Source organism: Neolamprologus brichardi, chromosome 11, assembly GCF_056152115.1.
Source record: "Neolamprologus brichardi isolate AB-2024 chromosome 11, ASM5615211v1, whole genome shotgun sequence".
In the NCBI taxonomy this organism is placed as follows: Eukaryota; Metazoa; Chordata; class Actinopteri; order Cichliformes; family Cichlidae; genus Neolamprologus; species Neolamprologus brichardi.
The window spans coordinates 991,887-1,015,198 of record NC_142114.1 but is presented as its reverse complement, the minus strand read 5'-3'; the positions used below and the strand labels follow the sequence as shown (position 1 = coordinate 1,015,198).

Sequence of the window (23,312 nt, the reverse complement as noted above, 5' to 3'; positions counted from 1 at the left end):
AACCCAAGCAGTAATCCAAATGGCTTTGAGTTTAGATGTGCAAACTGGTCAAACAAGCTAGCTGACTGTATATGCAAATTCATGCTTGCAATGCTAAAGCAAGACTTGTGTCCTTTCCACCACAGCTACTCTGTCAGTTCAACAGCTTTGTAGTGCATTCACATGAATTTGTTCCATTATTGCTTACCATGAGCATTTCCCAAATCTGTCTTTTCACTGCTGCTTTAATAACCATAAAACATCTGAGATTTACATAACATCAAATTTCCCATGTGCTGTATATGCAAAAATACTGCTGACATGGTTTTGCGAGTGGTTGCACGAGTTGCATTTTTATGCAAAGAAAAGTTCGACCACACGCACACACATGATTGAAAAGAATTTGCACCGAAACCTAAGCTCAGGATGATATCTGACAGAGACACACACACAGTCACGGAAGTTATAATTACAACCTACTAGCTGGGAATTTCCAACTTTTAATTGTGAGTGGAACCAATAGTGACATTGAACAATCACACTTTGGCCTACGCATGAGCTGAGGTTAAAACCCCCCAAAAAGGAAGAAAAGATTGAACAGCCAGGATTTGGTTGTGGTTGCACTCACTGCACTTAAATATTTCTTTTCAGATAGAAAGGTTGTCAGTGCCCTTGGAACTTTCGATTTATTATTCATTAAACATGAAGCATGACCAATGCCTTGCTGACAGACTGAACTAGACTGACTTGAAGAGTTTGCGTGTCACAACAAAGCCTCTTCCTTCATCACTTGATTACTGATCAGTCTGTCAGTTTTCTTTTGTCAGCAAACAATCAAACACATTCTCGGGGGAAGTAGGAGGAAGGCAAAACAAACACAACCCGCTCATATCTCATATCGCAAGATGTGGTGAGATATGACAGCTACAAATCTATTACCGCAGATATTTGCAGGTTATGCTTTTGATATCTCTTGGCGGTTGTGTTTAAAGACCATTTGTTAAAAAGAGGAATCCATAATGATATTTAACCTGTCCACTGTTGGCAAGCTCATCCACTGACAGGCTGCTGTCCAGACAGAGTCCCAGGCCAAAGTCACAAACACAGCACGTCCCGTCGTTTTTCACCAGGATGTTGGAGCTCTTCAGGTCTCGGTGGACTATCGGCACCTAGGAGAATAACAGATACTTGATCGCCCAAATGAATAAAAATAATAAGCATGAAAGCAGAGATCAAAATGGTAAAGAGATGATGTATGTAGCCTGAGTTACAGGGTGTTGATCTGTTGACTTTTCCCCTAGTGTCACCAGGCATTAAGCATTGTGTCCTGTGTCTTTTAGAAAACCTTAATCGAGCTGTGATTTGATGCTGAGAAAGTCCCTCTTGGCTTTACATTTGACATTTTTACTTAATTCTAAGAGTGCTACAGGTTTGGGCTGCTGTGAGGACCTCCCTTCATCTCACTCCCTGCATGTTATTCACTGTTATTTGCTCCCTCCTGTACTTTGTATTTTTTTTCTGTTTGTTTAAAGGGAGTTCTTCCTTACAGAGATTATGAGTTTTTTTGTACAGTGTAGGATCTGTACTTTCTACACTGCATAGACTAAATTTAACTGAACTGAATTAATGCCGTCGTCTCACTAACAATTCGATGTATCCAGTTAATATTTGCTAAAAACTTGATGGACAGCAGTACTCATAACAGGTGAAGAAAGGCTGAACTGTTTTTATTGGAACAAGTGTCATCTGAATGCTGCTAACGTGGCTAATAGCAGTCACATGGATGGATTGCGGCCCTACTGCTAAATATGACTTGTGATCTCTAACCTTAGGGCTTCCACAGGGGAGGCGATCACTGTGGAGGTGGGCAACACCCCGTGCCAGAGAGCTGCTGAACACCTGCAGCTCCTGCCAGCTGATCACGTGATGTGTCAGGTACTCCTAGAAGACAGAGATGTGACGGTGTATTAGCATTTTGAGAAGTTACAAACTAAAGTAATACCGCTTTCATATTCCCAGGTGCACTCACCTGTAGGTTTCCTATGGGGTGGAAGGCCGTGATAAGCCAGTACTGTTTCTCCACCTTCCGCTCCTCAGCTGTCAGGAAGTGGAGGATATTCTCATGTCGGAGGTCTGTGTTGGAGAAAATGTCCTTCTCGTTCTTCCAGGAGGCGTACTCTTCGTAGGGGAAGATCTTTACAGCTACTGTTTCAAACTGATTCCACGTAGTCTGCTTCAATTTAGCCTTGTATACCTGAGCAAAGCGACCCTTTCCCACCTGGGACACAAGCAAAAGTTAAGATTTGAAGCAGCACAGCTCCACATATGTATCAAATATGTTTGCATACCAGCAGATCCAGCTCTATAGGCAGCGGCTCTGTGTTGTGGTTCAGGCTGTTGGCATGAGTCGAGCTGCTGTCGGACTTATCGTCATCTGTCATGATGGCGCAGGCGTCACTGCAGTCCAGCCCACCGGCTATTGGCTTGCGCTTAAAGTTAAAGCTGCTCTCCCATTGGCGGTTGGGACGCCTCCGCCGATGGATTCTGCACCAGTAGAACATTCCAAAAAACGCGATCACCATCACCAGCAGGGGCAGCATGCTCACCAGAACTGCAGACATCAAAGCGTGGTTGGACTCCAGTGGATCTGGAGTTGGATCCACAGCTGGGGAGAGAAGATGAAAAACATGAAAAAAGTGTGAGCATGAGATGCATAAGCTCATGAATCCCAACTGAGAAAGAGGACGCACAACGATAACATAAGGTTGTGTGACATCAGAAATGGAAATGTATCGAGATAGTAGCAGAACGCAAAAATTCCCCATGTAAGAGCTAAACTGCTCGTGGGTGGACTTTGAACTGAATCATGAAAGTCAGCTATGAAGATACGTTAAGAATATTGTTAAAAAATGACTCACATTCATTTGCTGTCATGCTATTAAAACAAAAACAAAAATCTCCCTGCTGCACAAAACGCCTTCAGGTTTGCTCAGAGTTTTCCTTAGCTGTCTGAGGCTAAGGTGGGAAGATGTAGATATTTTTGAAACCGCCAACGTGAGTTAAAGAATGAGCATAATAGTCTTCTCGGGACTGTCATGAAGCTATTAATGCAAAGTCAGTTTTTCACTAGACTGTTTTATGATGCTGACGTGATTCTAGTTGGTATTGTTGATTTGGTGAGATGCATTAACAACCTACAGTGATCAGTGGATTCTGGAAGAGTAACTTTTGCATTTGAACAGCTTGTACTTACAGCTCGTGTTAGTTTCACACAACTTTTTCGGCACCTATTACTAATTAGTAGATCTTTCTTTAAAATGAAACCGGGGTCGACCTTCGCTGAAAAGGACACGCAGGCTAGTTTCTGTGCTCTGTGCGATGGATGCAACAGCAGCACACGTCAGTTTCCTCCCACTGCCACCACAGGGAAATCATTCTTAAACCCTGCACTATAAAAACATCATTGTGTTCCCCACTCCACAGACAGCTTTAAATCTTTTACTGTCCATCATAACAAGAAGTGCAAGTTTGAACCTTTTGGTTTCTGATCTTTTCAGAGACCTAACTGTGCAGTCAGAGGGTTCACAGTTTGAGCAGGCTTTATAGCTTTGTGAGCTATAGCATTAACTCCATCCACTGACTCTGACTGCCAGCTGGGACAGAATGGCAGCCAAGCCTCGGAGCTCCAGCGGCAGTGAAAGAACAGTCAAAAGCTTGTCTGTCTTGCGTTGGCCTAGCCTGGACTGATCTGTTCTAGCCGGGCACCTTTTCAAAGAGTGTCTCACTCATAGTCCCAAGGGAACATTACCCTCCTGAGCGAAGCTGCCACATTGGCGAGCTGAAGGAGGTCAGGCCAAGGACTGACCATTGAAGAAAATGCTCCACCCTACATCTACTTTGCAGTAAGATTTTCCACTTACAGTACATGTATTAGTGAGCACTATAGAGGCTCAAAGTATACAAAGCAAACATCAGCATATAGAGCAAAAATAAAAGCTTCGAGCTTTGATACTCTGTGAATTCTTCTGTATATCATAGACTGAATGTAATCACTGACTATGTATAAAATGTAGACTCAGCCACACATGGCTGAATCTAACTGTTGTGAAGTCTGCTCAGTCTTTTGTCTGACAACCAAGATTTCGAAGATACTGCATGTCCTTTATTGCCCTTTTAGGCTCTACTGGGGACCATCATTTACACACTGAACGTGCTGTTGTGTTCAGTAATACTTGAAACTGGGTAATAAACTTATCAGGAAAGTATGTACTGAGGTCATAGAACAAGGGAGCTGAAACTTCTGTTAAACCAGACACTAACTGACTACCTCTACTGGCCATGAATAAGAATGGTTCCACATCTGGAAAGCAGAGAACTGTTGTCCATTTAAATACAGTTAAATGCACTATGCACAGGCCTTTTTAGCAAGCTACCTAGCTACAACTATTGTTTATTACAATCCAAATTCCAAAAAAGTTGGGATGCTGTATAAATGTAAATAGAAAGAGAATGCAATTATTTGAAAACATTTATTCACATATCAAATGTTCAAAATGAGAAAATTAACCATTTTTTTACTAATGTCTCAAAAAAGTTAGGAATTGCCCATGTTGACCACTCTGTAGCATCCCGTCTTGTTTAAACGGTTACAGCAGATGGCTGCACCTCACTGAGCCTGGTTCTGCTGGAAGTTTCTTCAAAGTATGTTTTTATTCCCCACTGTCGCCAAGTTGTCTGATTCTTGGGGTTTTCTCTATCTCTATAAAGTGCCCTGAAGTGACTGGCATTGTGATTTTGTGACATATAAATAGAAATGTATTGAATTGAACCAGTTGCTGGACTTTTGAGCATTTAGTGATGTCTATGGGTTCTAGACTTTAGGCTCCAAACATTTTCCATTCAAGTTTCTTTAAATTTATGTTATGAATGTTGAAACTCTAAAAACGCTAGCCTGCTGTAATTCTTAAGGAGTTTATGTAATTTTTTGTAATTAACTGAATTAAAGCCAAGTGCACAAAGCCACTTCAATCACACATTAATAGTTTGACCTAAGAGCCACTGTGGTGGTGCACAAAGGCAAAACTATAAAACACTTGTCTTTGTCCCAAGCATTGAAGAGGGAACTTGCCGAAGAAGACAAAGACAATAATAATGCTACAAAAATGCAAGCTGTAGTTAGTCTTAACGAGCTCACTTTGTTAGCTACAGATAGCAGATTTAGGACTGGCTACAGCTGTCTGCTGGAATGTCTGGTTCTCTGTGTGTTTGGTTTCAGTTTAACTAGACAGACACTGATCTGATAGCCTACACTTCTGTATTTTGTCAGCTTTAGAGCTGCATAAACACACATATTATTTGTGACGTCGCCCAGCAAAAACTAAACCATTACATTAGATAAAAATGTAAGACTGTATTTGTCATGTCATCGCTCGCTCTGATCTTTGTTACTTGCGAACTGCTGGGCCCACATCACAGAGCGTCATTAACTGTCCGATTTAAACTGCCTGATGTGCTTTCTCTTCAGCAAAGTAAAAGAGGAACGAGTATTGTGTTCATTTTTGTGGTTGTGAGCGTGTAGGTGTGTATTTGTGTATGTGGGCATACAGCACTAAAACTTTTTGAGATCACTTCGGGCAAAACCGCAGATGCAGTGAATCAAAAATACCCAACACAAGCTCATGCAGTGTTTTTTTTTTTTTAGGTTTGAGACAACTTCAAAAGACCAGTAGTAAAGTTAGTTGCAAAATAAGCCAGCCAGCCAGTCAGACATGGCATTTCTACTCAAATTCCTAGTGTCTGTACACGTGTATGCTTTAAGGGTTTTAAGACTGCTTAGAGGTTTTTGGGGTTTTAAGTTTATTTCCTTGTTGTCTTCCAGCCATGTTTGGAGTGTGTAAGGGTGTGTGTTTCAGGTAGAAACAGCCAATCACGCAGTGCCAAGACAAACTGGCAATTACAATCATGTTGCCTTTTCCAATCAGGATGCCAAAGTGTTCTCAGGCGGCGTTTAAAGAGGTTTGACACATAATTTGGCCAAATGCAGGCATCCCTGCCTCCGGCCTGTAATTACTCACATCATCAGTGCGTATTTGTGTGTCAGGAAGTGAATTCTGGGATTACTGAACCTGCCATCTCTGAATCACACTTTTAATGCTTTGACCAATTGCTAATTACTTACTTGCTTACTAAGCTTAGTGAAGTTACGAGCTGGATTTTAAAGAGGAACTATTTTCACTGGAAAAAAGACAGAGCCAGACATGATTTCATGTTTAAAACAGGTGATGGGTGGATAGATGGCAGCCATTATAAACATAGTGTAAGCAGAAGCAGACTTCCAACAGGGCTTCCACTGTGCCAGATTGTTCACTGTGCCAGCAAAACACTTTAAATATCAGTATTCATCCTGATTTGTTTGAACATTTCCATTCATAGCCCCTGATTTTGGTAATTATCTGGTCACGTCATGGAAAGCTCAGGGTTCAGATTTAAAAGCAAATGTGGTGTAAATTCTCCTCACCACTCTCTGAAAGAAAGCTCCCAGCTTTGCCTGTTCCTAATGCATTTGCTGAACCAAGCATAACACAGGTATGGAGCCTATAACAGGTATCAGGTGAGGGATGATGTAATGTTTAACAAGTGATAGCTTTATGATGTCTGGACAAGGGAGTTTTGGCCGGAAACTGATAAGAGAGTGCTCCAGTAGGTTTATGATTGATACTGTAGCACCAGCGTTGGGGAGTAACTGAATACATGTGACGTATTTAAAATACAAAATATGAGTAACCGTATTCCATTACAGTTAATGCTTAAATAGGTGATAATTAGAATACAGTTACTTTGTTGAAATTAATGGATTACATGGTGGTTTTTTCATATGTTAGGCTATCCCCTCTCTAATGTTGGCAATTCCACTCATTCCTGGAAACCGTAACAAAACATGAAATAAGAGGCTCTAATGTAAGCGTCCTGTCAAATGTTGGTGGAGTCAGCTACACAATGGACCCGGAGCCAGCACAACAGAACCACCAGTGCACGGAAAGGAATACATTTCTTACTTGGAAATTCTGACACTACTTCTTATTTAAAGAAGTAAGGGATGGACGAAATCTGACCGTGCAATGCAAACCAAGCTGCTCTCAGCGTCAAACAATTCCACCTCCAACCGAAAGAAACATAAGGAAGTAAGTTCTTTTTTAAAATCTAACGTTAGCCTACTGCAACTACCTTGTTTTAGGTGTGGTAGTTACCTGGGACCCACTTAACTGCCAACCATTTTCGCATCTTTTAATTCCAGGACTAGGTTTACAACGCTCAGCATTTCTGTTTTGCTCTACCTCTTAAGGCAGGATTTAACAGAGTTTGTCTGGGTCAGCATTAAGCCACAATATCTGTGTTATGTCATTATATCATACAAAAACCTATTTTCATTATTGTTTGGTTGAGTGCTTTGTAACATTAAGTTTTTTGTTATTATTAAAGAGTTGATGCTATTATGTGAATAATGAGTATATTAAAATGTTGTGTTAAAAGGTCAAAAGGTAAGATGCTAGCTACAGATCCTTATGAAATGCTTATTAACAAAGTATTATTCTGTCTTATTTATTAACCCTTTAAAGCCGGTCGGAGCAGGGACGCTCCGTTTTGCGTAACTATTTTAAAATCCCGGTAGCACTGCAACCACATAAGCTAGCGCAATAATTTTTTTTGCATGTGAAACCAGAGGAGTTGTACTTACATCTTATGCCATTAGCTTGTCCTAGGTCATGGTTTCCTTCCACATATAGCTTTGCAAAAATTGCATAAAAAGCGCTTGCAGCAACAAAAACATAATATTCCAGAAACACACTTTGCCGATCCGATTAGCTGTTTGTAACACTTCCTACGTTGGAATTCACATGCTGTTTTTTTTGCAAATTTGCATTATAATATTTATTTTCATTTTTCCTGCAGTATATAAAAATTGGTGTATTTCAAAAATAAAACTATGAAGGCACTCAAAATAAATTTCTTGTGGTAGGAAACTATTTTGTGCAACTTTTTTGTATTTACAGTTTTGAGGGATAAGCCTCTTAAATTTCTCTAACTAGAAATATATGTTAAAAAAACAAAAACAATTTTCAATTTTTTTGTAGTTTATTTTACGTTTTTGCAATTTATGTAATTACTATGCACTTAATGTATACATATTATTAAAATTTGGGCTATAATGGTTGTATTGATGTATAGCAACTTGAAATGCTCCCAAAAATGGCTCTACAACATGTAAAAATATAATATAAGCTCTGGCGGACTTGGTTCTATGGTAGGTCTTAAAGGGTTAAAAAAGAAAATATGGTCGATATCCTGAAATGTCATTAGTCAAATATTTATAACACATTATAATATAGTTGAAGGCAGATAAAGGCCAAAAGAGAACAACATTTTCAGCTGTATGCAATATTTATCAGATTAAAAATACTCAATATTACATTGTACAAGTGTTGGCTCTTGCTGAATGAAGCTAGGACAGCCACTGACGTTTCTTAATTAGTGACAGTTTTCTTGCGTCCACATTTTGGCAAATCCAACACTGAACCAGTTTCACGAAACTTAGCAAGCAGTTTGCTAACTGTAGCATGGGAGATGGGTGGTCTCGTAGGGTGTCTTGCATTGAAATGTGCTGCAATGATCCGGTGACTGCGTTCACCAGATATCAACACAATTTCAATCCGCTCCTCACGTGTTAACCTCTTCGACATGTCAGTGGCTGTGAACAAAGAGAAACTTGTAAATAACTCATGAAAGAATAAAGTTACGTTGAAACCAAGCACACCGTTGTTTTTCTTGTGACATTACCAATAAGTTTGATGTGTCACATGGCCCTCTTCCTATTGAAAAACAAAAGTTGTATCCAAGATGGCCGACTTCTAAATGGCCACCATGGTCACCACCCATCTTGAGGAGTTTTCCCCCTCACATATACTAATGTGCCACAAACAGAACTTTAATATCACCAACCATTCCCATTTTATTACGGTGAATCCATATAAATGGCCCACCCTGTATAGTGATAATTTGTCTTTTGATATGGACATCTGCTTCCTCAACAGAATAAAACAAACAAACCAAAAAAAGAAGTAACTGTAGCTTTGGCGTTAGAGTCACATGTCCATTTAATAAATAAATATTCATGTCAGAATATTTGATTTGAGACTTAAACTGTTGGTGGAGTCTGAATCCTCCCAAATGTGTAAAAATAACCTGGCTTTATCCAGGCTGGTATCATATTATGTGTGTGTGTGATTGTGGCCATGCTTCACCAGCCGCAGACAGGCTGGTAACACCAACTAAAACTGAGTATCATACTTACTATTTACTTGTTATGGTAACAGCAGGCTCCAAAGCTCAGACTACACCATAAACATGGTTCATATCTCTTTAGCTCCAACATCCCCTTCCTCCAACTTGCTCTGTTTCCATCTCATCTTCCCATCTCAGTGTCTGTTCTGGCTACCATTCTTTTAGTCTCACACTGTCCTTCCCATTTCCTTCTTTTTATGGGTCTAAGAGCTGGCCTGCTTGAGTCATTTCTCTATAAAGCGCTCTGCTGTGTAACTGAATGACTGATGTACTCACTGATGACAAGCCAAGATTCCATAGTTAAGGAGGAAGGATTTAAAAAAGCACATCTTGGAAAAAAGGTCAGTTTTATATGTCGTCTTCTCTTTCCTTTTTTTTCAAGCTGGATAAAGAAGCCATTGTAATTATCATTATTTTTTCCATTTCCCACTTTTATCTATTGTTATTCGTTGTCATCAAAATAGAGACCTCACTGGCACCAAAAATCCCCTCTCCATGTCATGAGGAAATAGCGTTAATCATGAGCGATGCCAAAATAAAGGAAGAGATTACTTGGAAGAGACCAGGCGACATCTGTGCAAAAATATACCGTAAGTAAAAAAATCAATTAATTGTAGCTTCACAAGAACACAGCTGTGAATACAGCATAAAAAATATATATTATGGCAAGGCAGTATTTACTATCCTCCCATCTCACTCAAAATAATCCACAAGCGTCAAAACACATGTGCAGCTGATACTGACTGCAAGGCGGTGTTAGTCCGTGCCAAATCATTTTTACAAGGCTCCTAATTAAAAGCAACTGTCACTTCAGATAAAGAAGTTCAGCCTTGTCAGGGTGCAAGGGATCATCTCTGACCACTTTTTATGCTCTTGGCACAGTGACTGAGAAAACGCAGGGAGTCAAAATGAGTATTCAAAAGTGAGATTTGGTACGATTTGCAATAGCTTTGGGCCAATTTTGTTGTTGTTGTTTTTTTTACCAGGCTACTACAGGTCAATAAAATGCACCAGACATAATTTAATGGTTGTGCAAAAAAATTAATGAGGCTATTGTTTTCTGGAAGCCAGTCTTTAATATACACTTATTAATAACCAGTGTTGGGAAGGTTACTTTTAAAATGTATTCCATTACAGAATACAGAATACATGTCCCAAAATGTATTCTGTAACGTATTCCGTTACGTTACTCAATGAGAGTAACGTATTCTGAATACTTTGGATTACTTAATATATTATCATGCTGTTTACAACTACATGAATGTACTATTGCTGTGATTTATTACTGTTACTGAAGGTCCGCGGCTCCGAACCGTAGTAAAGGGACCTCTGGCTAATACGGTGGGTTCTGTGCAGGCTCGTAGCCGAAAACTAGCTTTACTTTGTTGTCTGGGTCAACTTCGCTAGCGAGAGACAGAGAGAGGCGTTGAAAGGCTGCTCCAACGGAACTTATTGTTTTTGGAGGAAAACACGAACACGGTGTACAGTCGAGTCTTAATAGCTTACTTACAACTGGGCTCGTCAGGCTCTCTTCTTGGCTGCAGTGGTTATTATTATATTTACATGCTTCCAGCTCCCGTTTTTGCTCGATGACAGCTCGTACTTTTCCTTTTTCTCCCTCCTCGCGCTCACAGACCCATAACGGGTATGGCAGTCCATTCTCCCTGCAGCACGGACTACGCTGCCTATGATGCTACATTCTTTAGAGCTATACCGGTAGCATTCTGCCTATTAGCTTAGCACAACAACAACAAAAAGGCCTCTCTCACCCAGGAAACACGCAGAGAGAGAGCGTCACCCTGTAACCATGGCAACCGTAACGCTGCCACCTGGAACAACAGAACATAGCTGTCAAACAAAACCCAAACAGTCCTGACCCGCCACAATATGAAACAGGGAAGTACCGCCGTGTAATCCATTTATTTCAACAAAGTAACTGTATTCTAAATACCACCTTTTTAAACGGTAACTGTAACGGAATACAGTTACTCATATTTTGTATTTCAAATACGTAACAGCGGTACATGTATTCCGTTACTCCCCAACACTGTTAATAACCAATTAAACCGAGTGGGTTTGAATAGACTTTCTTTCTGGGCTTTGTTAAAAACAGTCAGACTTATTGGATGGTAGAGTGTGATCAGTCAAGCTAAAACCGCTGTTGCTGTAACACTGAATCTGAGGAGACACTGTCATGTAAATCTGCTTGAAAATTGTGACATCTACGCCACACGCAAATGTTAAAAATGGTGTAACGTGGCTGATTTATTTTTAAAAAATGAGTGGGTGAAATTATTACAGAAATGTTAATGTGAAGAATAGAAAAGTTGTAAACGTGCTTTAAGATTTACACAGATTTAAGACAGTTACCTACTATGTGTCTTTTTTCCCAAGTGTTATTGAATCATAGAAATCAAAGAGGGTGGTGGTGTGGTTGTTAGCACTACTGCTTTACAGGAAGAAGATCCTGGATTCAAATCCACTGTCCAGCCAGGGCTTGCATGGTCTCCTCTCTCACACACACACACACACACACATATATATATATAACACTTACACTTTTTTATAGATGCCATGTCAGCATGTTATATTCAGGTGACCCTGAATCCTCCCTTAGTTATGCTGCAATAGGTGTGAGCTGCTGGGAGATTTCCGTGATGCATTGAGTGTTTCTTTTTCAGTAACCTTTCTCACTCAGTATCTGTTAATAGACCTCTCTGCACTGAATCATACTTGTTATTAATCTCTGGCTCTCTATCACAGCATGTCTTTATCCTGTTTTCCTTCTCTCACCCCAACCGGTCGCAGCAGATGGCCCCGCCCCTCCCTGAGCCTGGTTCTGCCGGAGGTTTCTTCCTGTTAAAAGGGAGTTTTTCCTTCCCACTGTCGCCACAGTGCATGCTCATAAGGGGTTATATTATTGTTCGGTTTTTCTCTGTTGTATTATTGAAGGGTCTACCTTACAATATAAAGCACCTTGAGGCGACTGTTGTTGTGATTTGGTGCTGTATAAATAAAATTGAGTTGAATTGAATTGAATATGTCATGTTTTGTATTTATACTTATAGCTGCCTTAAGGCACTTTATATTGTGAGGTAAATACCCTACAATAATACAGTGTTATGGTTGCACAATGACAATAAGAAGTCTTGAATCTTAAATCCTGTTTGGTGTCCGACCAAAGTGCTACATTTCGTTTGTTGGTTGTACAGTGGGTGGCCAATGACACAGGACACATCAGGGGATATGTCCATTTATCTATATTAGGACTTGTGTCTGGTTTGTCTGAACTTAGGTACTCTAATATCTGCTCTCCTTTTAGTGTTTTGATTCAAGGATTCAAGGATTTAAGGGGCTTTATTGTCATTTGCATCACGTTTACATGAAGTGGAACAAAATGACAATAAAGCTCTTTGAATCCTCACCATCAGCAGCTAAATATCTGCCTCTAAATGCTTCCCTTTGTCAGTGTTGGGTAGATTTTGGCATTCACATACATCTTTATGCTGTTTCAGTTGGGTGTTGAATGTGGACACAAGGTTAGCGAGAATGCAGAGAAGTGTAAAAATATGAGCCCCCCAAAAAAAACAATCATGAGGAATATAAAATTCTGCAGAATCGAGAAATTAAGTAAGCTTAGGTGATAATTTTCTGTGGCTTCCTTATTATAGGCAACACCTCTCAGTATAGCCATGTGAGCCATTATTATTATAAAAATAATGATTAGTGGAGCGTTAAAGCTTTATTTAGCCAACATGAAAGATTAGCAGGGCTAATACCCCGTGGCTAAATCTCTAAAGTGGACACAGCTGTGGATCTCGCTGTAAGTGGCTTTGATGAACAGCAGCACTGATCTATTTTGTCATCTTACCACACTGTGTCAGTGACAACACAGCAAACACTTCCCCATCTGATTTACTCCTAACAGGCCTCTCGCTGAACACAATGGGCCCTGTTTGCATTCGCTGCTGTGGGATCACAATGTTCACTCCCTCACTGCGACACAAATACGCTCACTCTCACTCGGGAGAATCCACATGTGTTGCTCTCAAGCAATAAACCAGATGCACAAATGCTGTTGCAAGCATGTCGCAAGAATGTAACGCAGGGGCAGAACAATGTGAGGTATTTGGAGGGGAGGAAGCCATGGCAGCGGTCCAGCAAACAAACAAGGACTTCCTGCTGCATGCATCCTCAATGGGAGGAAGGAACCACAACCCTTACCCTACGGGATCTCAGTGTGTGTGTGTGTGCGGGTGTGTTTCGGAAAGATTGATTACGATTTACACAAAGTGCTGTATACATCCTTGACAGAACACTTGAACTTGCCAAAATCAGAAGGAGGAGCTGATGAATTCAGATATCAGACTTCAGACAGCTTTATAACCCACACAGACCGCACACAAGAAGAAAACATTCTCACTTACTAAAGAGAAAATGAGGATCTCAGCATGTTTATGAAACGTGTGCAGTGAGTGAAAAATGAGAGCTCATTTTGTCCCCGGGGAATTGCTGTTTGTTGTGCACGTCATGTTTTGCTCGAGTAGAAACAAAAACCCACTAAATCGTGGCAACAAATATGTTTTTGCTGGATTTGTGAAGCTCATCATCACAGGCCCAGGTAGAAGGTACTTAAGGTTGATGTACTGTAAGGGACCAAAACATAAACTTGCATGTTTTACTGAAATTATCTACATGAGAAAATTCCAGCATAACACTTCCCAGAGTCATTTCTTTTCCTATCATGAGCCAATCCACCAGGACATTTAATAAACTTTAGTAGAAAGTCTACTTTACCTAGCTGTAGACTGTAGCTAGGTTTACATTCAAATGCAGCACACATTTTAACTTCTTTTTTCCCTGTTTTTATCCACTTGTGTTGTTTAAAAATCAATAAATGGTCTAACATGGTTATATAACTAACAGTATACCTGCCAAACCTCGAATGTTGAGATGAAAGTAAAAAACATGGATTGATCAAAGTATCATCGGGCACAAGTTGGTCTCCAACCTTTTCATGAGAGTGTGAATCTCAGATCAAAAGCACTGATGTTGTATAGCACTTTTCAAGTCTGACCTAATGAAGATGGCATGTGTAGCCTGTCTAAGCTGTGATTTTGAAAGTGACTAGATACAGACACAATGCAACAAAGGTAGACAACTGAATGTCAGGAGGCTGAGACTTGTCAAAGCTCATGAATCCTCTGCATGGTATTGCTACATGTTAGGGACAAAAATGAAGCGAGAATTTAAAGGAAACAAAGCAGCAGCTCAGGCTTAGCAAATGCAGCTCGCAGGTGTTTTGATGTGTTTCAGTTTGAAACCATCCTGCCCACATTAGCTGAAGCATGTGCACAAAGCAACTTAAAGATACGGTTTAGTCAATAAGGTGGGAAGAAGAAGACTGACGCAGGAGAACAGTAAACAGCTGTACTTCATCACAGAGGTGCTTCAAGTCTACGCAGCCTTTCACCATGTGCAAGAGATGTTTCTGATTCGAGTTAAACACAGACAGGAAACCATATGTCTGAGCTCTACAGTGCGGCTGGCCTACACGACAATGCGCGCGCACACACACACACTGAGAAAGACCCACTTTTTCCTCTCAGCACTGAGAGGCACACAGAACCCAGCTGTGTTTCTATGACCACACTGAGGATTCCCCAAACATCGTTACGTGTGAGTACTGCGTTTCCACTTCCTGTTTGCGGTGACGGTGGATTCTCAAATCATTCCACAAGACAGTAGCAACTGTAATGAGACCCTAAAAAAAGTAGGCCCACGACATTTTGAACTTCGCAAGCAGCTTTACTGTACATGCCAAGGTACGCACAGCAGTTTCCTTGTCAGTGGTTGGAAGCAAGCTTAGCGTAGGAGTAGGAGAAGGTGGGGGTGATAAGATGACAGAATGAACGGTTATCAATAAATGAAAGTACCAGGGATGGGCGAATGACTGAACAAATAATATGGAGAATCAAAGAGCTACTGACTCACTTGAGGAAGGAATACAGATGTGCTGTTCTAACAGCCGGTCTATTTTAGAACTGGCCAAGCATGTCAGCAGGAAGGGCTGTGCAGCCACTATGAAATAATCTATCTGCTTAATGCGTCTTTTTCTCTTAACTGTTTCTTTTGTCACACTTAACTGCATTTGGTTAGCTGAAAGCTGGTGTGGTTAGAGTGGGTTCATTGTTTTTTCCTGTGTAGTCAAATACTGAGACCAGAAAATAAAACACCGCATTTTTCAAAGAATGACGCTGCTTGTACTTTTTTGCTGTCCAAAAAAAGAAATCCAAGAGAAGGAACCAAACTTTTTTGTGACAGCACTACACAACAGGGTGATCATGTTATCGAAGGAAATGGAATAAACGAATAAATGAATGAATTTGCAGTGAACATGACATTGCCATGAGCCAATGAGTGATGAGAACAGGACCAGAGAAGGCGGTCAGCAGAAAATACCTGAGCCCTACTTACCCTCTCCATCCTCAATGATCATATCACCTGTTGAGCAACCAGGTAAATAAGGTGAAACCACACCCATTGTAGCAACTAATAGAAACTGATATCACCATCGCGACAAATGTGAGTCAGACCAATAATGAAAAAATACATTTTGGTCCCTACAGCTGCTGAGCCTGCATGTCTGTAAGCAGTTTTTGGTGATCTTTTTGCAGGTATAACTGCGCGCGGGGATAAGTGTTACAGACCAGGTGAGGAAGGCATTGCAGGGTTGGATCATTAAGACGTAGTATCAGACTTGAAAGCAGCAGTAATTAGGTTTTGGGCCTCAGGAAAGAGCTGAGGTAGCTGTAAACACTGTTATACACAGAGTTCAGTCCCAATTCTCAACAACAACTGTCTCAAGGCACATGTTGTGAAATTAATGGTGTTAGCAAACAGTTACTGGAAGCTACAGTCCTTTGGAATTTTCTAAAATATGGAAGTGCAAACCGCTACTTTTAACAGTCACTGGCTAGCATTTTGCAAGAAGTAGACGTGAGCACTGAAGCTGGAGTTTGTGAAACCAAAGCAAAGAGCTGGAACATTCTAAACTCCAGGAATTATTCTCCTTGGCTTCAGGAAAATCTAATTACGGTTTTAAGCTTCTTCAAATTTTTTAGGTACTCACTTTGGGGGAATATTAGGTCTTCGTTGCACTCGTCTCCTTTACAGGAGCAGAAATGAGCCAACCCCGTTGTTGTGTTCTTTTCCTTCATCACACAGGTGGCGCTGTTGTAGTCATCCAGCGTAATGCCGTACAATGGCTCGGCTGGGTTGTGGCAGAGAGTTTCGATGGACAAGTTTGTCTCGTTCCTTCTCCTTAAACACACATTGAGGTATAATTTTTAACAGTGTGTACCTTAAGAACTATCAGGATACCATCCACTTAGTTAATCACATCTCAGAGATGAAGATTGCTTACTTCTCTTGGATACCTACCAGATAGAAACACAGACCTCAGTTGGTTTTTCACATATGGACGAGATGCTGCAGTTGGTCTTGCAGGTACCTGTGCCATTGCAGGAGGTAAGCTCCACATCACAGAACTTACAAAGTTCATGTAGTTGAAAAAGACCTGCAAATAACACACACAACAACACGCATTAGTTTCATGTTTCATCAAGTGCTGCTGTCACATACAGCCAGTCACAATTTTTTTTGCCTGTACAGGAAACACAAGCACCATCACAAATTTGATATATTGTTTTATATATATTATAACAAAGTCACATTGCGGGCTTTATGTTCAGAGCATTGACATTGTTATGACTGCTGGAGCAAGTTCCTGGAATTGTACTCTCCAAACATGACCAAAGTTCTGCCTAAAAACCTAAAGTTTCAGCCAAACGTTTTTAAAAAATCGATTCACAAAAAAATGTTTGATGTGTTTACAGCACAGTGTAAGGACAATAATGATATACTGAAACAAAATGCACCACATAACCAAGCTACACATGAACCAAAACTAAACAAGAGCTCATGATTAACAAATGAGAAAAGTAGGTATAAAATAAGACTGCAGTATAATAAGTCAAGACAAAACAAATTAATATATTAGTAACAAGAAGCACCGAGAGAGTGCAAACCTCTGCCAAGGCAGCTCATTGTCTGAGCAGTATTGAAAAGTAGAGTTTGTAGTTCAGTAAAAACAAGCGCAAAGTGCAGGCTTTTGTTATTTGACCTGTTGAAACCAATTTTGATAAACCTAATATGTATATATTGTACATGTGCAGTTTATCCTGTCTTCCAAAAAATTAATACTTATTTATTAACATTGTACACATATTCTAATCAGAGTAACAGGTTATAACCTGTTACTCTGATTTACACAGCAAGGTCTTAAAATAAGGTGGTATTGAGAATTCCCCATATCATTCCCCTTATATGCCTGTATGTTGTAATTACAAACAATGGTAGTAAGACACATTGTTTTAAATAGCTCTTTCTAGGATTATTATCACTTTGACCAGATACATCTATTGACATTGAAGTAGAGGTCACAGGTCAAACGTGACACGATTTTAAATCTTTATACAGTACTTTCTATACGTTCACAATACTCACAATAAGTCTTTTTGTCAGTTTTTGACCAATAACTCATTAAGTCAGCCTTGAAGACCTTGGTAGCAAAGTTTACTGTGCTGTTAACAAAGTTTTATGAGAATTCATTCAAAACTTTTTAAGCTATTGTGTTTTTACGAGTACCTACGCATACATGCAAGCAAATGTTACGACAAAAATGGAGGTAATGGGTAATAGAGAAGATATTCACTCTCTATCATGGTCGAAATAAGGTAGTTTTGAAGGCAAAGGGGGACCAGTGTGTTCTTAATAAAGTTGAGTGCATTCCCTAGGTTAGCAGGTCTGAGTATAAAGGAAAAACAATATACATACATGCACACAGAAGATGTGCTCAGAATCTTTGATACAATCTAAATCAGGGGTAGGGGAACTCCAGGCCTCAAGGGCTGATGTCCTGCAGGTTTTAGACATCACCCTGGGTCAACACGCCTGAGTCAAATGATTAGTTCATTACCAGGCCTCTGGAGAACTTCAACACATGTTGAGGATGTAATTTAGCCATTTAAATCAGCTGTATTGGATCAAGGACACATCGAAAGCCTGTAGGACACCGGCTCTTGAGGCCTGGGGTTCCCCACCCCTGATCTACACGAATAACTACAGCTGAAAGTTTTGAAATATCACGAGTGAAACATAATTTGGTAATATTGTTCTTTAGTAGTATTTGACTGGTAATTTTTCGTCTCAGGCATAAAAAAAGAATAGTTCACATTAGGAAAATGTTAGCAAGCTATTTCATATTATTATTTCTCCTCCTACTTAAACTATTCACTCCTCTTTCATGTTTGTAATGGTCTCTGCACTGCTAATATTGTGGGTTCCTCAACGGAGCTTTTCACATATCAGAGGCTGGTGAATAAACACCTTTACACACTGAATGTTTGTGAAAAAACGACACGCATTTCCAAATTTTTTGAGCATGAACTTGGCATGTGATATATTTACACACTGGTGACTGACCCGGAGTAGCGACTAGTAGTAGTTTAGTTTGACAACTTCAGTAGTGGTGGACGTTTTTATTTACATTTGTCCTGTGAAACTAGTACTACATTAAGAATAGGTGAGTCTGTTGCACAGATTTTATGCATCTGGTATGTAAGGTCTTTATTCTTTTTTTTTTAAAGTTTAGTTACACAAGCAGTAGGGCGGAGCAACATGAAAGCATCATCTGCCTGACCTAAATGAGGTTTGAACCATGAAAAACTGTCAACATAGGCAGCCACTAGCAGGGAAACATCTCCGTCTCACAGCCACACTCTGTACCTGGATCAGCCACCACAAATGAGCTAAATGAGTCCTACAGAAACCAGGAAGCTATACAAAAACAGGTCAAAACCACACTGAAGCACCAACACAGACAACAACTAAATCAAAAGTCAGCCTTTATCAAGCGACAGCATTTTCTTTCCTCTAGGTGCTTCAGATACGTGACCATAAACTTGCATGTGTGCATTTTTGTTGCCCTGTACATGTGACACTGTACACTAAAAGAAAGGCACTCAAAAGTGATAAAGTCTTTTTTAAATTATAATCCATGAATGAAAAACAGTTTGCACTTTTATGTTGTAAACGATTAAGTTTTATAGGAAGTTAGAGATAAAAGAATCAATTTGTGACTTGTAAAGTAAAAACTGTGCAAGTGACTCACAAGGTTTTCAAAGAATCTGACGCATGATGTAGCGACATTAGAAACAGGGCCACAGACTTAGAAGTGGTAATGACGTCACGTGATGGCGTTTGTCATTTAATAGATGTGTTTTTCATGTTTACAAAGTTTGAGCTGAGATGGGTTTTCATGTTCCGTCTTGACAAACGTCCACAGCAGCCTCTTCTGTCTTCATTTTTTCTTCACAAAACAAAACAATCAGCTTTCAGATATTGTTTGATCTAATCTCTGGATGATTGTTATCTGAGAAGTACGGTGGCTCGTGTAATCAGCACAGTCTGCCGTTCTCCTTTGCGTGGCTCGACCCGCCTACGCCTCTCTGATCTTTCCCTGCTTCGTGACATGAACAGACCTGTCTGCTCCAAGCTGCCAAACTGCTGGCCTAGGAGAAAAAACAAGCTAAGCCACGATGTCATATGACAGTTCCTGAGACGACGTAGGGCTTTTTAGGCTTTATGGCTGTATTTTGAAATCTGGGAAGGGCAGGAAGAGTTCTCTGTGTGGCTTCGTGTTCAAATAATCTTTAGATTCTGGGTGGGACAGAAGCTCTGTGTATAGTGTGCAGGTGTTGTGGTACACATGGATGGTTTTAGTGTTGTGGAAAGCCTTCCTCTGCTGGGAGGTCTGCTCCTAAGGCTGTCATGGTTCAGCTTCACTGAGCAGAACTTTGAACTTTTAATCTTTTCCTGCACCTCAGGTTAAAACCAAGATTTGGGGCTGAAAAATGAAAACATGAGCAGAAGTACCAAAAACTGCAGTGGAGCCGCTTGAATCTGACTCGTAATAAAATACCCATTATTTATTTTCTAAAATTCAAAAAACCCCAAGTTACTGCAGTCTGGACCCTTTCTGATGTTTCTAATTTGAATATGTTTTCTTTAGCACTAAAAACTTTGTGGGCAATGTAGCTAGTATTGATCAGAGTGAAACTAGACTTCAAACTACAGACACGTCAAAGGCATTTTGCCTTTGGCAAAAGTTTTATGGATTCTCAAAAAAGCTTTACCATGGTAAACAAACAGTGTGCAGAAAATCCAGATTATGCTTCAGCATGGGGGAACGTAGCAATCGTCAAAAACTGATAATATTTCAAACCTCAGAGGGTTCAGCACAAGATACTTGGTATGCTCCTTGGTAAGCTTTTAGTGGCTCTCCTACACTTGTCCTTATTTTGCCATTTAAACTTATAATGAATCCAAAGCTCTTTTGGTTATCTCAGGTACACAGGTACACACTGCTGCTCAGATTGGCTGCTAATGAGGGGCAACCAATCGGCTTTAAACGAAGGTGCCCTTCTTTTGAATTATCAGTCAATTTTCAATTCAATTTACTTTTATTTGGGGGGTTTTTTGGGGGTGAGGGGGGGTTCTTCCCTCTTTTTTCTACCTTTTTTGTTTTATACTCTAAGATAAAGACCCTATAATAATGCAAAGAAAATAGAGAAAGCCCCAACAATCATATGACCTCCTATGAGCAAGTGCTTTGGCAACAGTGAGAAAGAAAAACTCTTATGGGAGTGATGCTGAAAAACCAGTTCATGCATTCATTACTTCTAGGCTGGACTAATGTAATTCATTATTATCAGGATCAACCCTGCAACTGATCCAAAATGCTGCAGCAAGAGTCCTGACAGGGACTAGAAAGAGAGAGCATATTTCTCCTGTTTTGGCTTCCCTTCATTGGCTTCCTGTTAAATCCAGAATTGAATTCAAAATCCTGCTCCTCACATACAAGGTCTTAAATAATCAGGCCCCATCTTATCTTAATGACCTTGTAGTACCATATCACCCCATTAGAGCACTTCGCTCTTAGACTGCGGGCTTACTTGTTGAGTATTTGATTAGACATAAATTATCTGAATTTCAGGAGTGGGACCACACCTCCAAACATTCCCCTTCTGGTTCTTGTCTATATATGACACCTGTTCTCGTTTTCGTGCCCCACCGTCCTGAGGTTTTGAGCCCAGCTAGTGAAAAGGGTGGCTGTGGGTCATGTGGTAGAGCAGATCAGCTACTGACAGGAAGGTTGGTGGTTTGACCCTTGGCTTCCCCAGTCTGCATGCCAAGTACTTAAGTATAGAAGAAAGTGCTTGTATGAGTGGGTATGAATGGGTGAATGTGGCATGTTGTAGACAGCGCTTTGAGTACTCCGGGAGAGTAGAAAAGCGCTGTATAAGAATCAGTCCAATGACCAATGGGAGGCAGAGTCTTCATCTTTCAGGCGCTCAGCTTGAGTTTTTCTTCTTCAGTCACCTTTGTAACTCACTATGTCTTTAAACACCTCTCTGCATTTAATTGTTTGTTATTATTAATCTCTGGCTCTCTTCCACAGCATGTCTTTGTCCTGTCTTCATCAATTCACCTCCAACTGGTCGCGGCAGATGGCTGCACCTCCCTCAGTCTGGTTCTGCTGGAGGTTTCTTCCTGTTAAAAGGGAGTTTTTCTTTCCAACTGTTGCCAAAGAGCTTGCTTATATGATTGTTGGGGTTTTCTCTGTTTTCTCTCTATTATTGTAGGGTCTGCCTTACAATATAAAGGACCTTGAGGCAACTGTTGTTGTGATTTGGTGCAGTATAGATCAAATTAAATTGAAAATGTAATTGAATTACTGGTGGAAATGGGTTGCTCTCCAGCAGGTCAAAGATGTAAAATATATATCTCAATAGCAGGTTTCAGGGAGGAAAAGCTCGAAAATCTGACCACCAGATGAGGTAGTCAGTCTGAACTCAGTGCAGTGCAGTCTGCTTACCGAGGACCAGACTAAAAGCAGATGGATGCTACAACAGGATGGCACGGGAGTGGTCGCAGCGGGAGAGCATCATGATTTACTTTGACATCATGTTTATTTGTCCAATTACTTCTGAGTCAATCATTCACAATCACTGACTCAGAAGTGCGAATAAAGCAGTTTATGCCGGTCATGAGATTCCACTTAAGCTCTCTACCTGAGCTAATGATCCACACTGCTGTAAAGAATTCCTAGATTACTTCCTTTACTTACTTTTCAGATAAACACATCCTTAAAAGACTCCTTCACAGAGTGAGTAAAGAAAGATGACGACTGATATGATAGATAACCAATTCCATCTGATGAAAGGGGCCCCCAGCTCCAAACAACAACCGCCCTCACAGGCCTGAAATCTCAGGTACAGACAAAACAACTGCAGTCTGCACTATCGTCAGATCAACTCTGCAAAGTCAAAGTGTAAAACCAGACCAGACCAGAGTAGGGATTTGGCTTCCAGATGCACAGATGCTCGCTACCTTCCCTACGCAGTACCAACTGCAAGGCCTCAGCTCGCAGTGTGTGTTCACATGGGTGGGTGACACTCGATCATAGTCTGCACAGACTGGGTTATTCATTTAACAGGAAGCACAGTTAATATATTTTCAAGGCACATTCCATCACACTGAGCCTAGTTTGGAACAGGACAAAGAGCGTGAAATAGCAGAGCGCTCACACCCACACACAACCTCAGAGACAAATAAAAGTGGCTGATTTAGTGCAGCAAAGTGCCACCGAGACTACATCAATCCGAATAAGTAACACAGCTAGAGTTACACGCTGAGCACAAATATTTTACGATGGTGATGGATCTTTATTGTACTCTTGTGCAATACTGACTACACATCAAGAGCTCATTAACAGTGACTTTAGCTCTATTTTTGCACAGTGTATAACAGAATCCTTAACAAAGATTAGGAAAGAAAAATCACTTTAAATTCTGAATTTAGGTTACCAG

General features: G+C 40.4%; 1 protein-coding gene across 2 annotated transcripts in view; it reads right to left on the bottom strand.

The window, feature by feature from the left end:
* Positions 1-23,312, bottom strand: part of tgfbr2b (transforming growth factor beta receptor 2b) — a 38,311-nt gene that overhangs the window by 11,027 nt on the left and 3,972 nt on the right. Inside the window, exons 2-8 of one of the 2 annotated variants that reach the window (XM_006795999.3) lie at positions 16,762-16,897; positions 16,451-16,641; positions 15,796-15,822; positions 2,328-2,644; positions 2,009-2,257; positions 1,807-1,920; positions 1,011-1,148 (exon numbers count right to left, since the gene is read on the bottom strand). In XM_006795999.3, the coding sequence (XP_006796062.2) occupies positions 1,011-1,148; positions 1,807-1,920; positions 2,009-2,257; positions 2,328-2,644; positions 15,796-15,822; positions 16,451-16,641; positions 16,762-16,897 (1,172 nt within the window). The remainder of the gene's footprint in view (positions 1-1,010; positions 1,149-1,806; positions 1,921-2,008; positions 2,258-2,327; positions 2,645-15,795; positions 15,823-16,450; positions 16,642-16,761; positions 16,898-23,312) is intronic. The other variant, XM_006796000.3, reaches the window with a different exon arrangement.